Raw genomic sequence first — 17,583 nt, forward strand, 5'->3', positions numbered from 1 at the left:
ATGGGCTTCACACATTGTACCTATGTAGGGAATCAAACCCGAATCTTCGGCATGATGAACCAATGCTTTAACCACTAGGCTATCCCACCATCCCTCAGAGAACATGAGAGCATATGAAACAAATTTAAGCTTTCGCTTAATATAAATATTTAAAGTACTCAAAAGATTTATTTCTGTGATCAAATTCATTTTCTTCATGTTACAGTTAGAGCATAATAATATTACAATTACAAATAACTGCTGATTAAAATGCTGGAATGAGGGCCTGTGAGGGCAGAATCCAGGGCAAAATGATCACTTCCCCTTCTGTTGTTAGGCGACTCAAAGCTTACATTGCCATGACATAATCAGAACGAACTATGGCATACTTTTTCCACTTTCCAACATCCTACAGATGTTCCACACAATGCTGGGAAATTTAAATGGAACTGTGCCAAGAGTTTTTCACCTTCCTGGGAATGAGGGAATCAGTCATCGCTTTTCTTACTGAGACACAGATGCCCCGAGTGCTGGTGCAACACTGTGCAGAGAATCTCCGCGCTGCACAACGGCATGCACGTACTCTGTGTACAGCGTAATCAGGTTTCCATCTTACTATGAAGTACTAGAGGACATGCCACTGGAGTCTTCTTTTACTTCATGAAATTTGTTTTGTAATTCCTGACTGGAGTTTTGACAAGTAAGGTTCACAATTCATTGATTTTCCAAACACTTGATGATGGATTTTCTTGGGAGATTTTGGTACAGAACTGGATTTTTTCAATGATTTTATTGCATCTCAGTTTTTACACTTGGAAGAGCAAAATGGCAGTTTGATGATGATGTAATTACATCAGCTGATGATGAGGAGACCACATGAATACATTCTCAAGCATGCACTCAAATACTAAAGAATGTACTACTCTGCAAATGCTAAATTGACTATTACTGTTTAGTGTGTGAAAACAATTATTAGGGATCAACTGTAAGTCAACTGTACCTCATCAGTAATGAACTATTTCATATAACTCAATGAAGCCTTTGTGCTTGAACAATATTGTACATGAAAAGAAACAAAACACCAGCACTGATTTTTACAGAAACTAACACAAATCCATATCAAGGGTATCCTAGATTGACTGAACATGTCGATGGGCTTTCTTCAAAATACAATCAGTTAAATTTACATGAGCATACCATAACCTAAGAATAATACAGTATCATATTAATATATAATAAACATAAAAAGAAACATATCAACAGAAATGCTTCTCAGACTGACAGGACAAACAGACAAGGTTTCTTTGTGATGATAGAGCACCTTTCCAAACATCAAAATTTATGATGATAAGAAATTATAATTTATCATATTAATACATAAATTAATATAGACATAACTGAGTATCTGGTCCCTCCTACCTCATTGTTTTCACTCATTGTATGTCCACCTGGCCACAATATTTACTGTAATAACAACTCCACAATCACAGAACATGCAGGTATTTCCCAACATGCTAGCGTCCTGGCCAGCGCATCATGAAACATATCCATGTCACACAATCATATCCGAGTGTCCTCTGGCTAAGTATGTATCCACTGATGTGTATTTCACAGAAAAACTGTGTGTCTAGTAAGCCATGGTGTCATCCTTGTGCTTTCTGCCATATTGTAATGTGAGGGTACTAACACCAGTCCCTGAGACTGGCAACTTCAGAAGCCTGCAGGAGATGCTCCCTGCCCTCTCCTGTAGGGGTTGGCTCACAAGTAAAATAGTCAATTTATGACTCCTAAAAAGCTTGGTTGTGAGGAATAACTGTTTGAACTTGTCAGCAGGCTACCTCTGTGTATAAGAAACAGGAATAATCACAATCCTGTCAAGGTTGATCATGCCCTATCAAGTTGGACCGTCCCATGAGTATTTTGGTGAATTACGATGTCAATTTGTCATGCTTGTCAACAAAAGTGTGAAAGTCATTTAACCATCACTATGGAACCTGTCTGTCTTCTGGAGGCAATCTCATAAGTAACATGGAAATATTATCACCACCAGCTAACATGAGTAAAAAACACTATCCTTTATCATGATACAATGTATATCGGAACAGCAGAGGTCAATGAAGGGCCAATCAGAAGCAAGTAAAGGCTGATCTCTACACGATTCCGCATGAGCTTACACATGTAGCATGGACTAATTGTGTCACGCCCGGTAAATGCTGCAGTTGTGTATAGGTTAAACTCATTAAGTCAACTGGATATCAAATAATTCATGCTGGGTATGTGTAATTACTGTTAATGTGGTAGAGTTTGTCAATAATTTATGTGATTTGTGCTGCATAAACATCCAAAGAGACGATAATTGACACAAATGCAAATTGGAAACAGGTGTGAAATATTAATATTTCACATGTGCCTCATAACCATATACTTGTTTATCTCAAAATGCCTAAACAAAAGGAAAACAAGTTCATGAGTATCAATATCTAAAAACTATAGCCACTTATCTACGAGAGGATATCTATTATTTACTGTATGAGAAAATCATAACTTAATATTCTCAACCAAAACAGAGAGTGAGTATGGTTTTACGCCACTTTTAGCAATATTCCAGCAATTTCATGGCAGGGGACCACATAAATGGGATTCATTGTACCCATGTCGGGAATCGAACCCGGGTCTTCGGCACAACGAGCAGACGCTTTAACCACTAGGCTAACCGACCACCCCCAACCATAACAGTGAAATACTGACTAGACATGTACAAATTGAAAGCACTTAGCACATGTTAAAAAAGGATTATGTTTTAATCATTCATAGTTCTGTCTTTCTGAACACATTTTCACACATTGTTTCTATCTGCCAAAATTAATTCAAAAGCATCAAAGATTCCCAAATTTCACAGGAAAACAGCATTTTCACAACAAATTTAAAATAATGCCTGTGTCTTTAATAATTGTTGAATAACAATGTTGGTTTTTCACCTCATAGCAGCAGAAACAGTGTCATTTTTCATCCTTTGTAAAACTTACGTAGCATCAGAAGGCACAACATGATGTGGCAAACCAGACAAGGATTTCCTGCATGGAAATAAACTTTTCCTTTGCAACAAATTGTAGAAATTTAACTTTATTCACCAACAAACTGACTCATTATGACAGCATGTTTTCCTTGAATACGGATCTAAATGCACACAGGACTGACAAATGACCAGAATGCAAGAGTTCCTGTACTGATCATCTTCCAAGAGGGGTTACGGCCAGCCAAGTCACCAATCGATGAATGTACCTTGTATACTCGGCACAGGATGCAAACGTTGAGGAAATGTTTCATGATACATCCTCACATTAACTCACATTCACGCTGGGTTTCAAAACTTTAAAGTATGTCTAACTGACAAGGACGTCAGAAAGTGATTGCTTTCGCAGTTGAACCAGTATTTTAATCACATTACGATGGTGAGACTTCAATGTCAGGGAAAATACATAATTGAGGCACGTAGTAGACATCTGAATTTGGTGAAGCCCTCAAGCAGGCATGGGCATGGCACAGACAAGCCAAAGATCATAATTATGAAAAGGTCTGGGATTCAAACTCACAACCAGTTCCTGAAAGTCATCTAATTTTGAGATTGATTGATAGCACTTTAAAAAAAGAAAAGTTTTTCCTTTGAACTTAACAGAAATGATTCCATCTGGAAACAGTGATTTAGTTTAAAATTAAAAATAATTTTGAGATGGTCCCTGTCAGCAGATGGACTGTACCATGATATAAGTATATGTAGTCCTCCTCTGTGCTCAACTTCAGCCCTGAAAGGGGAACAGTGAATGAAAGCCTGCTATTCTCTGTGATATATTACCGCCTACAATGAGAGAGCATCCCAACACCCCTTCCAGACAATGGCCTGGTCCACCTCACAGGAAGTAAGCTGAGGCAACACATGTGCAGTATGTTTCTGGAGGGAAAGGCAGGGGAGTTTTCATGCTGTATGACCCAGGGGACACAGGTTATCAACGATCATGGCTAAAATACTCCTTCACATAATGGGACATTAGCACTGGCAAGGGCACTCAGTGTTGGAGACAGTAATGTGATAACCACACAGGCTGATTGGTCAGTTTAGGACATTGGTAAATTCTGGTGTTATCAGCATGACTTTAAGTTCCGAATTCTTTGAATATGTGGCATTCACTAGGTGATATCTTATTATACATACTTATCATGCTTAGGGACCAACTATTTTATATTCAGGGGTGGGGGGTCGAAAGAATATTTTTTCAAGCACTAATTAAAGTGACAAGACAATACAATCTTTATCACTGAAACAGTGAGACGAACACATTTTTATTTTTTTCATTTACAAAACCATTTTTCATGACATCCATGATTTAAAATTTGCAAAATATAGCTTTCGTTTAGAGATATCTGAACCAGCTTACAGAGAAGGACAAGTATATATACCACTGCAAGTGTCACTGAAATAATAATTGTCAACATCCTTAAAAATATGCACTTGTACAAAACATATTTCACCTGTCCTCAGAGTTTGCAGATCGCCTAGCAGGCAGATTTGACATAAAAAATGCATCTACAAATAATAAAAAATATCAAAAAAGGAATACCATCAATGGATTTTTCATTGTCCCAAGCACAATTTAGTAGTCTTGGGCCAGTAGATTTGCATGAATGTCAAAGGCTAGTTAACCCACATAACTATGAGTATGAACAGCATAATCCGTGTACCTACGAACAGTACAACATACTCACACCTGTATACAGAATCCCATCATAACTGTCCCAGTATACACAAACAACTGTCCTGACTGTGGACGGGTCAGCAAACTCAGCATCCTGCACTGACCTGTCAATGGCTGACCATGCTGTCATGACTGGCCTTATCTCTTGTAATTAATGTAGCGGATTGTGTCATGACTGTCAATGAGCATTCCCTGTTCAGTGATAGATGACATTATGTAACCTCCTATAGCCATGCATTAATTACAATCGGTCATTGTTCAAGAATGTGTACATGAATCTATACAGAAAAGTCATAACTTGGGTATCCGTAAAATGGTTTATGTTTTTCATTTCTGAAAGAGTAACATTGCTGATAAGACTTTTCTTAGTCCTTGTAAGTGTGAGAGAATGTGGAGTTATTCATACATCGGAGCATATATGTAGCCATGCCACTGAAATATGTTTAGTTGTCTTCCCTTGTGTAAAAAAACATTCAGAAAAATACACACACATACTGCTCAGTAGGTATGTTATATAACACTTATATTTTAACAAAAAACCATCTGTGCCCGAAACATTTTGAGTCTACTCACACAAACTTGGCCCAAAGTATCATATTTTAAGCACATATTAGTGTTATAATATGAATTTTTAATATGGTCATTGGAGCAAAGAGATTGTGGATTTAGTCGTTGACTACATATAATACATATTGTCCAAAAAGGTCAGTCAACTCAATGGATGTCCTCCCCATGTTTACACCAATAGATTACCTCCCCTTAAGATCACTGTATAAAGTGGTATGAGAGTATACAGGCAAAAGGCCTCTTTCTCTGACTTAAAATAAAAGGAAACTGAAAGTATTTCTAGTAATAAAAAGCTTCTGTTTCCAATGTTGTTTACTTTTTATGTATTATGTAGTGCCTGTCTCGACAGATGTGATCACATCATATCCCTATGCCATACATAAACCAGGGTTAGAAACTAACAGTTTTTGTCCACTAGTTCTTATAATGATAACATATAGCAAAACCATTAAAATGGGCCAATTTCTTCTAGTCCTTATGATACCTTAACTATTGGGCAGTTTGGTAAGGACTACAGGACTAGTGCCAATTTCTAACGCTGTAAACCCTAGGTTATTATGACAAACAGTTAAGATAGAAATGCTTTTCTCTTGCACTTGACACATGTTGACATATCCCCTTTAGAACTTCAAATTTACACTTAGCTGTTAGGAAGGATATTGCAGATACTGTATCATAATCATGTGACTTCACATGTATTTGTAATAATCAGTGTTCCCGCTGGCTTTTGAAACTAACAGTTCTGGAGGACTGGCAACTCTAAAAATTGCCCCTAAGTTTTGTCAGTCCCAACTTTCAACAAATAAAAAAACGCATGAATATTGCCTGGTTTGAATTCTTTTAACATCATGTTCGATTGCATGGACATCATCTCTGATGTAACTTAGTTAGATCTACACAACATTCCCACAAAGGTCAGTCACAATCTTCTCCTTTTTCTTTTGAATATTTCTAGAATATGTCACTACAAATACATATTTAACCTCAAAGCATGCAAAATGTTGTTTCTTTGCACTGGAAATAGACAACGGGAAACCCTGATGTCAACAAACAAGCTGTACTTTATTTGCCGGTCCACAGGGACTTGCAGTCTCAGGAATTACCAGTCCAAGCCTAATTTTACCGTCACAAAACTGGCAATTACCGATAAATGGGAACACTGAATAATACCTTTTTCTAAATCAAAATAATAAATTCATTAACATTGCCTCTTAAAACGTAATTTGATATATCACTGCAACCAACGAAATGTTTTTATTCTGAATGATAACCATGATAAAGATTATTGAATAATCACAGTTCAATTCTCATAGATTATCATCATTTTCAGATCCCTGTCATCACCACTCTATGAATAATAATGAATTTGACATCACGCATTGGTGCATGCTTAATCATCATTCCGGATAACAATCAAGACCCTCAACCTCCCACTTCATATATCAACTCAGCTGACTGCACTGCCTTGCTCCAAGTCTGTACTGAATGATAAGTCCATGGATGTTTAGTAACTCTATCCTTATAATAGGCAAGTCTAGATAGGCGGACAGTACAGTACTAAGTAGGGCTGCAACGAATACACTACGAGGTGAATACAATTCGTATTACGAATATAAGGTAATGAATACGAAAATAAATTCACGAATACAATAACAAGTCAGCAGCTGATGAATTAGATCTACCGTATTCGACGTAATAAGCGCCCCGCTCTAATAAGCGCCCACCGCGATATTTGCTGATATATTGGCAAGTGAACAAGCCCAGTTAGCATCCCTTCCGATTGATCAATGTACACAAGGCTTATTTATTCGGTATAATACGCACACATGTGTTATATGTACCTTATTTATGGGCAATTAAATTCTGGAAAAATATATCTGTCGTACATAAACATTTCAGGCTGTCAGCACAAACCACGAAATTTATCTTTCAACTATGTGTTTTTTTCACCCAAATAATATTCCAATAACAGCCCCCTATTTCTAATTTTGAGAGCGCCCTGGGCTCTTATTAGGTCGAATACGGTATTTGTTATATTCAGTGAAGCAATAACAACATAGATTATTGGAAATGGTTTGTTAATTATTAATATGTTATACATTTATATACTGCACTTATCCAGGTACTAGTATCTGCTCAAATGTGACAATGATCAGTGACCACAATACTGTCAAATTAAATAGTATAAGAGTGTTGTCTTTTGAAGAAAGCTATGCATATATGTTCTTATTGATATTTTTATGTAAATGCACATGCTTGAATAACAAATTCAATTCAATTCAGCCCTAGTACTAAGGACAATTTGTTCTTATTATCTATATAATCTAGAAATTATTATTTAAACTAATAATCATGACCTCAGAGACCTGTGCAAGTCAACTGACTGCACTGTTTAAAGTCTGCTGGAACCTTGCAAGTGTATCCTATTTCACCCATAGTGTTTTCTCCATTACAGAAAGAACCTCCATCCAATAACACAATTTCACCCATGTTTCTAATATCAGGCCCCCACTTCAAACATTATCCCTGCAAAGCTCATTATTAAGAATTTTCTTCCTCTCCCTACTGTGCAGGGTGGAACGTCATGCACCACAGCCTAAGATGCTGATGGAAGAGAGGGGCCAAGATGCTGAAGATTGCAGGTTATGCTCCATCACAGCTGGCAACAGTTTGCGGCACACACAGAGACACCAGTAACCAAAGTTCTCAATTTTATGTATTCATCTATTTCATTTGGAAATGTGAAGTTCACTTTTTACATTGTTAAACATGTCAATCTAATTTTAGAGACGTCTTTTTCATCTACTTATTAATATTTTAAAATTTTGACACTGTTCATTTGATGGGGTTATAATGATTATTTATTCACAAGATATTTTTTTGTCAAGGGCAACAGTTTGTTAAATCAAACTTATGGGGAATAAGCTGCTTATGATAATATATAGTTTTACATCATACACAACAAAGTATTTCAGGATTTTAAATTATATATAGGGGTTTTTCAAAGGAAAAAAGAAGATTAACTTAATGCTAAGAAGTTGAAAGTAGATTAACAACAGCGGAGTGATTGTGGATTCTTTACATTTTGGGACAAGCTTTCAGATCAACTTAGCTTTTGCCATCAATAAAATTCTCAATAAAATCTTTTTACTTACTATGTGGCATGGATGTTTCACTGAAGTGATTTCGGCAAATGTAACCTGACCACTAGACAAGCGTATAGTCTCCAAAATAGACTTATGTATAAGTTCAAATAAAAATAATTCAATAAAGGAAGCTAAAAGTATTTTGAAACTCTCAAGTCACTTTATTTCCTGGAGCAAATTCAAGTACGACTGCTAGAACTGAGATGGGATAAGAAGGGGAAAGGGGATTATTGTTTAATAAAAAATATGCTCACGGGTCTGTAAGAAAGACTCCCCAAATATCCCCGGAATATGTTTCGACAAAGTCTCCTGATATGCACACATGTGGCTCACTGATATAATTTAAGAAAACTTAAAGCAAGACTAGAATAAACCAAGCTGGGATGGGAATGGCTTCCCTCTTGTGCACATCCTCACAGCTGTTGTTGTCTTGGAAACACACTTCACTATGGCTAAATTCAGATATTATTTAGCTCCAATTGGGGATGGGAGAAAGTTATGAGGTCGTGTCGTCACTGACATAAGAGCTTTGCTAGGCAGAATGAGACTTGGAAGATGGCATTAGTTACTAAGTCTTCATCTATTTCTCTGCTCTTATGGTTGATATATAATAAAAATATCTAAAACCAAAATGAAATCTTAATTATTGGTTAAAGCAAAAACTAAATCTGTATCTTATGAAAATTTGAATACAATGGGAAAACAGTCTATTCTTAGAAACATAAAACTGATAATTTGGGGCTAAAGAGAGTTAATTATGCAGGGTAGTATTTAATCTGATAATTTTTATCTGTCCCACCAAATGTCATGCACTCAAATGCCAAGTGCCATCATGTTGTATTTGACTTAAATGAAATATGATCCGGTCAGCATTAGAATTCCGGTGCAATCAAATTTATACTTTAGAAGTCATAGTTTTCCTCCCTATTTCTGAAAAACTGAGTGAGTTTGGTTTCACACCACTTTAAACATGTTAAACAATAATAAAGTTATATCATGGTGTTTCAGCTTGATGTGAGCTGAAAGGTCTTGAAAGTTTACCACTTTTGAGAAACCAACAAGCACGGGTATGGCGCTAACAATCCATGCAACAATAATGAAGGCAAATCAGGATTCAAACCCATGATGGCCCAGTCATCAAAGGCACCGCAATTGCTATGCAGAGTTGCATCTCTTGGGCACACCAGACACCTATGATTGTGGATTCGAATCCCGGTTCACGCTGGTTATGTTTCTAGGCATGTCAGCCCCGTACCCGTTCTCGTAGGTTTTTCTAAACTGGTAAACATCTGAGACCTACATCACTTCAGACTTTCTTCCCACATTAAACTGACATGGTCTAATATAACTGGAATACTGTTCGAAGCAGCATTGAACCCGACTCACTCACTCACACACTTAGACAACTGGGTCCCCCATTAGTTCTTAAAAGCAAACACATCACATTATCTTAATACATGGCGGATTCATCTAAATGGAGAAAGCTACTTTTTCAACACCACTCTCTTTAAAACAGACACTACACATTAACTGATGCTTTTTTTACATTCACTTCATTACTTTTTTAGACACAACCAGTGAACAAAAACATCTTTTAGCCAGCAACCACGGCATGATTCACAGATGTATTCAATTGGTTGAAGGTAGACCACTGAAATTACTGTAAGTGATGACTTCACTGCTTTTGACAGAGTGCCAGAAAATGGCAGCCACTTCATCTGTGTGGTGAGTAACTGTGGCGAGAATCTAGCGGCATAAATAACCCTGGCCACTCACGGCTGTAAACATACCTATGTCCTAATACCACCCCCTATATATAGCCAATGTCAGACCACTGCTACAACCATCCAACACTGCGGTGGTCTCAAATCTGGCTACACATCCGTTACCTAACAACTTAATCCGGTGATGATTCTAACAGAAATCATAACACCCAGCATCAAACTTTTTCTGAGAATTACCATATTGCAAATGGTGTTGAGGCTTCAGAGAATGAGCATTAAAGACAGATTTATCAAACCATGGGTCACTTTCAAGATAAAAGTTGATTTGATTACTTACATTGTCATGTTCTGGAACTTGCTGTCATTGTTATGCGGTTGTTCACGTGGTTTGGTCCTGTTTAGATGTTTGGTTTGTTACTCTGATTTATTTCCTTACATTGTCAGGCTTTTGTACTTGCTGTCATGGTTTTGTCCTATAAACATGTTTGGTTTGTTACTCTACTTTACATTGTCATGTTGTTCTATGGTTTTGTCCTATTAACGTACAGGGTTTGTTACTTTGATTTGATACCTTACATTGTCATGCGGTTGTTCACGTGGTTTGGTCCTGTTTAGATGTTTGGTTTGTTACTCTGATTTAATTCCTTACATTGTCAGGCTTTTGTACTTGCTGTCATGGTTTTGTCCTATAAACATGTTTGGTTTGTTACTCTACTTTACATTGTCATGTTGTTCTATGGTTTTGTCCTATTAACGTACAGGGTTTGTTACTTTGATTTGATACCTTACATTGTCATGCAGTTGTACTTGCTGTCATGGTTTCGTCCTTTTAACGGACAGGGTTTGTTACATTGATTTGATACCTTACATTGTCATGCAGTTGTACTTCTTGTCATGGTTTTGTCCAATTAACGTACAGGGTTTGTTACATTGATTTGATACCTTATACTGTCATGCTGTTGTTCACATGGTTTGGTCCTGTTTACATGTTGGGTTTGTTACTCTGATTTAATACCTTACAATGTCATGCAGTTGTACTTCTTGTCATGGTTTTGTCCAATTAACGTACAGGGTTTGTTACATTGATTTGATACCTTACATTGTCATGCTGTTGTTCACATGGTTTGGTCCTGTTTAAATGTTGGGTTTGTTACTCTGATTTAATACCTTACAATGTCATGTTGACCCCATTACATTGGAACACTGCTGACTGTGTTCCACTATTTGTTTTTTTGTTTGTTTGTTTGTGTGCTTGTTTGATGTTGAACTCCGCACTAAGCAAGAGTCCTACTATATGACGACCACCTGAAAATGATCAAATCTGGACGATGCTTCAGCAGTAGAAACTAACAGTTTTATTTCACTAGTCCTTATAATGATAACATGAAGCAAAACCTGTCAAAATGGCAAATTTCTACTAGACCTTATGATACCTTAGCCATTGGGTAGTTTGGCAAGGACTATAGGACTAGTGCCAATTTCTAACACTGTGCTTTGGGGTAACTAATCATAATAAGGATTTTAAACAAACCCTTTATATCAGACATTAAAAATTTAATAAGACCACAGGGTAGAATTTCTCAAATTCTCCCCTCAGGTCATGAGATTAATGCATACCGTAACACTACATAACGTGTTATCATGCACAATCTTTTCCTGAATAACGTGTTGTCATGCATGTGTTATCTTTTAGTCATTCATTGTGTCATAAATGTACCATGTGTTACATTTCCCAAAGTGTTATTGTATAGGAGAACTACCCAGGACAGATGTCCCCACACTTCAGTAAGCATGTGCAGTCAGAGCTTGGCAATCAATACTCTGTATCAAGAGTCACATTGCACACAGTCACCGTGTTGACAACCATAACATGTGTTCATGTCTTTATACCATGATTGTCTTACAAAAATATAATACCAATAAATCATGACATGCAAATTCAAGCCTTACTTGGTTGGTTGGTTTGTTGTTAAACGCCGCACTCAGCAATAACATTCCAGCTATATGATGGCGGTCCGTAAAATAATCGAGTCTGGACCAGACAATCCAGTGATTGATATCATGAGCATCGATCCATGCAATTGGGATACGATGACATGCTTCAACCAAGTCAGCAAGCCTGACCATCCGATCCCATTAGTAGCCTCTTACGACAAGCACAGTCACTTTTTACGGCAAGCATGGGTTGCTGAAGACCTATTCTACCCAGATCTTCACGGGTCTCAAGCATTACTAAACTGATTGCACAAAAACACAAAGCAATCTTAGACCTATGAGTGACGTGATGTTATTTGAAGCTGCAGTTAGCAATATTCCAGCCACATAACAACCACCTGTGAACAATCCAACCCTGACGAGGCAAATTAGAGGTTGATAGCATGAACATCTACTTGTGTACTTCGTGTATGATTATCCTAACCAAACCAGGTCTCTCCACAACAAACACAAGGTACTCCTGGCCCATGAATTCCCACCGAGGGACAAACATATGGTGGTGGAGATCTAAAAACATTTGTTGGTTTTTTTCTCCATTTTTTCAAACAATCCATCATTGTCATTTATCCTAATAGATTATTACATCACAATAGACCATAGACCTAATCCAGTCCTTGTGTTCATGTGATCTAGTTACCAAACAAACAGAAAACTTACAACTCTTCCACCATGTCGATTCCTTCCAGCTCGGTGGTAACATCGTCGATCTCCTTCTTCAACTCCTGAAATCAATCAACATAATGTTGTTAGAGCTGGCCCACTAGAAGCATTATTTATAACTCCCTAATGACAGCATGTGTTTTAACAACTTTTGAAATCATTATAAATCATGGTAAATTGCTGAATGCACAATATCACCTGACACTTTGATGCATTTGTGTGGCACAAAAAATGTTATACTTCAAATTATATAGATTTTATAGTTATTCCCTACTGATGGTTTTTTTCAGAAGGCGGGTGTTTTTGTACTGCATAAACCATTTTATAGTTCCAATTATATGGATTTTGTACTTATTCTCTTCTGGCAGATGTTAAGGACAAATTCTTTACTTTAGAAAATCAGACTGAAACCCAGGGTCACAAATTGTGCCATGGCACTGTAGCCCACCTGAACTCGAGTATAATCTGGGAGAAGCAACAAATACACACGTATCTAACTATGTTAACAGTAGACTGATAGCTTCAGTGACACAACAATTGGGTCAAATATTCAAACATGTCCATCATGTTTAAACTAAAGAAATATTATCTAAAATATGGATGTCAATATTGCCATGTTTATCATCTTATTTCATTTTTGTCAGGTTTTTATGACACTACTGCAGAAATCATCATTGCGAGGTGCAGTTTTCAAGACACGCAGTTTCAGAGATGTAAATTTAGGCAACACTTGATGACAGACAACCTGCCCTAACGTGAGATACAGCACTTCCTGAGATCACACGTGACATCCTTGTTGGATATCTAATTACTGGAACATATTCTTATAATCAGATATGGCTGCTCATCAGCAAGTGACATTTCAAAACCAGATCAAAATTCTGAGAGCTTTATTATAATTACAGCACTGACAGCAGTCAGTGACAAAACATTTGAGTCCACTGGCCCAAACTTGTCACTTGATCATTCCCAGTAGATTTTAGTGTCAACTTATGGACAAAGCTTACTTGACCACAAACAAAAAGAATAAAATTAGTCATGGGCTTAGGGCCAAGGGCTAAAGTTAAAGACTGCTGTCAGTATCATGCTTTATAAACCCGATGCAGTGTTCAAACTAAAGCATGAAAGTCAAGAGTTCCTTTACATTACCCAATGTTCAAACTTCATAGATTTTACCATAGTAGAAATCATTAGGATGCAAGTTTTGTTTGTTTGTTGTTTAACTCCTTACTCAACCATATTCCTGCTATATGACGATGGTCTGTAAATAATCGCGTCTGGACCAGACAATCCAGTGATTGACATCATGATCATCGATCTATGCAATTGGGATACGATGACCTTCATCAACCAAGTCTGTGAGCCCGACCACACGATCCTGTTAGTTGCCTCTTACGACAAGCATAGTCACCATTTACGGCAAGCATGGGTTGTTGAAGACCTATTCCACCCCGGATCATCACAGGTCTAAGGTTCCAAGTACCTTAACTAATAGCACTGCAATGGATTAATTGCAGCTGCCAAATATACAGATTCGTCAGATTAAAGAGGTAAGTGAAATTGACCAGTTATGTAAGAATTGGTTCAGGGGTTAGCTAAACATCAAAACAAATTGTAAGAGCAAGCAACAGTTTTGATTAAGCGTTTTACTAGTACAGATCACATTGCTGCATATATTATAGTTCAATGTATGATATCAATAACCACATGATAATAACGTAGAATATTCTCTGCTTAGTGTATATCTTCAAACAAACATATTCAACATATTTCATTATTGGTAATAGTAATAGCATCCAACCCTGGCAACAGCTGCTGCCATGGATACTGTCTATATACACCACATCCTTGTTGTCTACACCTGCTTAACATGTCTACCTGATGTAATCTCAAGAGAGACAGGCACTCAGCTATCTGCTTTATCTTTCTTGATAAGATCCAAAAAGACATTGAAAGAAGTAGGCACCAGACATATGCATAACTGGTGCATCTTTAAGCTTGCATGGGTACCAAAGGTCTTGGCTTATACCCTGGGGCACCAGTGGCCACAGCTGTGCAGAGTTGCGGCTGTTAGGCATGATAGAAACCAATGATCATGGGTTCGATTCCCAGATTTGCCCTGATTCTGTTTCTAGGTTTGTCAGCACCAAACCCATGCATGTGGGTTTCACTTTGCTGTGCAGAGTTAAAACCGTTCTTTGGCGGGCTAGAAATCAATGATCATGGGTTCGATTCACAGATTTACCCTGATTATGTTTTTAGGTTTGTCAGTACCATACTGTGTTTGTAAGTACCATCCCTGTACCTGGGTGCCGTTGTACAAAACAACCGTAGCGCTACGACTCTCGTAAGTCTATGTTAAGGAAAGGGAGTTATGATCACCTTAGCGCTAAGATCGCTCTGTACAACAGCACCCTGTACCCGGTATTCAGAGTTGCGACACTTGGGCATCCTACGAAACAACGATCGTGGGTTTGAATCCCAGATTTATTTATTCCCAGATCTATGTTTGACGTCTAACACGAGCCTCACTTTGAACTAACCTCCCACTTAAAAACCTTTTGTGATGCAACACTACTGTGTGAGTAGGTTCTTTAACATGTTGATAAACTGTGAATGTATTCATTACCAGAAAACCCCTAACATTCCGCCAGAATGCCCTAGGAATTTGAATTGAATTGTAAGACCAAGGTTTTATAGTTGAATTATATAAACTTTTGATGTGAATTTTGTTGATTTTTTATTGGTTGAAGTTTTTTCACAATAAAATTCCATGATGTGAATTGAATCTGCAACCTCACGTCATGCTTAGTTTTGAAACCCTCTGTTTCCGACTGAGCCAGGTGATGAAAGGATGTTCAAGTTTACATGTAAAGACTTCAGTTCTGTGCATACTGCACATGGTCTTTCTCATTGAATTCATTGAATTCCTTTCATACTGCTACACACTGTATTGTGTCACAATAGAGTTTCCCAATGTTTTCTTATTCTTTCTGGTATTTTGTGAAGTTAGATGCTTTATAAGTTGGATGAATACATCCTTGGTCTTGACTGAGAATGGAAGCCTGGGGCCTCCCCATCATCCCTCTGCCCTTAGCTTACATTCTCTGCCCTTAGCTTACATTCTCAGTCAAGACACAGGAGGAGGTTTTTTTTCCTTTACATCAAGCAGACACACAATGATATAACCAAAATCAGCAATAGAAACTAACATTTATAGTCCACTAGTCTTTATAACGATAACTTAAAAATGGCAAATTTCTACTAGTCCTGTTACCTAAACAATTGGGCAGTTTGACAAGGAAAATAAGACTAGTGCCAATTTCTATCGTTGAAAATACTGATCAAAGCGGCTTTATTCTCAGCTCACCCACTCACACGTATCAACACATGAAATGGGAATGTTTGTTTGTGTATACCTGTATTTCCTCCAAGAGTTGTCTTTTCTTCTCCCTGATGGAACTGAGAAGCTGTTGCTCCTCGGGGGTCAGGTCTGAAACAAAAACACATCGTGTTACTCAGAATGTATACTACAGTGAAACTGTGTTAGTCTGGAAACCAGGTTAGTCCTGAAACTGGGTTATCCAGATAAATACTCCTTGCAACTTTTAAACATACCCATGATTTGTTCATGAGTATAATTTGTTAATCTGTTCACATTTCTAAATTGGTCTTCCAAGGGCATCTGATCTAGTTTGGAATCCCAGACACATCCCCGTACAAAGCAAAACCTTCTTATGTCTTTAATAACAGATGCATATCGTTTGCGGGAAGCAAAGATCCTATGTTAGAACAATTGGACTATAGTGTCACACTGTCACTTACGATTCTTTCTGTTGCATGGTCTTAAAATCATCATAACACATGAAGTTGATGAAGTTACCAAAGTTTCTCTGTACAGGGGAAATGCTACAGTAAGGAGTTAGGAGGATATTGTTTGCAACAAGAAGAGATCATGGTAATATATACACAATATTTGTTATTCGGTAATATGATCAATTGAACAGTTCAGAAATCTCAAATTCAATTTCACTCGCAGATGGGTAGCTGGGATTTGAATAAATCATGTAAACTCAAAAGTAACACATCAATAACATCACGAAAAACTTCAATCAGAAAAAGAAGGTATTTACTGTTGAATTCCATTATACTGATTTTCTGCAATTACTGAACTGCAACTTAAAGCTTTGTCATTACTGGACAAAACAGAAATTGTTAAAAACGTGCTGAGACTGCTCTTTCTTTACACAAGCAATTCTGCATCCAGATGCTCCACTTCCTTAACAGTTAATATGCTAATGACTTGGGGTCTTTCACAATATGGTAATCTCTTCGATTAAAGTACACGAGCTGTCCAAAATGTTCAGTGTAATGCTTTGTCACTGCTAAAGCGAAAAATATACATTTTAAACCATTTCAACATGTTACCAAAACGTCAGTTTTTAGTCACGCTCACCATGCTAAAACAGAATACACTATTGTATATCAAAATCAATATACCTGATGATGTAGCAATAATATGGAAATCTATTTTTTATTCCACAATGTTGGGATATTTAAATATTAGTACACGTATCAGACAGCTGGTAGACTTGCTAAGAAATCAATATCTTCAAATCACGCAAACACTATTCGTCCAATGTTTGTTGTAATCAAATTGAAAAGGCCAACACATGGTTATTGATCATGTATTGATATACTTTGGTCTTACAGCAGTTGGATTAGGTCTCCACTGATTTCACCATCCTTCATGTGTCTATT

At 37.2% G+C, this 17,583-nt stretch overlaps 1 protein-coding gene across 4 annotated transcripts in view; it reads right to left on the reverse strand.

The window, feature by feature from the left end:
• LOC124138273 (cytohesin-1-like) overlaps nt 1–17,583 on the reverse strand; it is a 68,018-nt gene that overhangs the window by 47,375 nt on the left and 3,060 nt on the right. For 3 of the 4 annotated variants that reach the window (XM_046504840.2, XM_046504848.2, XM_046504859.2), the window contains exons 2-3: nt 16,242–16,315; nt 12,820–12,884 (exon numbers count right to left, since the gene is read on the reverse strand). In XM_046504840.2, coding sequence (XP_046360796.1) covers nt 12,820–12,884; nt 16,242–16,315 — 139 coding nt within the window. Of the gene's footprint in view, nt 1–1,398; nt 1,732–12,819; nt 12,885–16,241; nt 16,316–17,583 lie in introns of those variants that run through there. The other variant, XM_046504875.2, reaches the window with a different exon arrangement.

The sequence above is a fragment of the Haliotis rufescens genome, unplaced genomic scaffold (genome assembly GCF_023055435.1).
Source record: "Haliotis rufescens isolate VD_foot unplaced genomic scaffold, xgHalRufe1.0.p SCAF_40, whole genome shotgun sequence".
Taxonomy (NCBI): domain Eukaryota; kingdom Metazoa; phylum Mollusca; class Gastropoda; order Lepetellida; family Haliotidae; genus Haliotis; species Haliotis rufescens.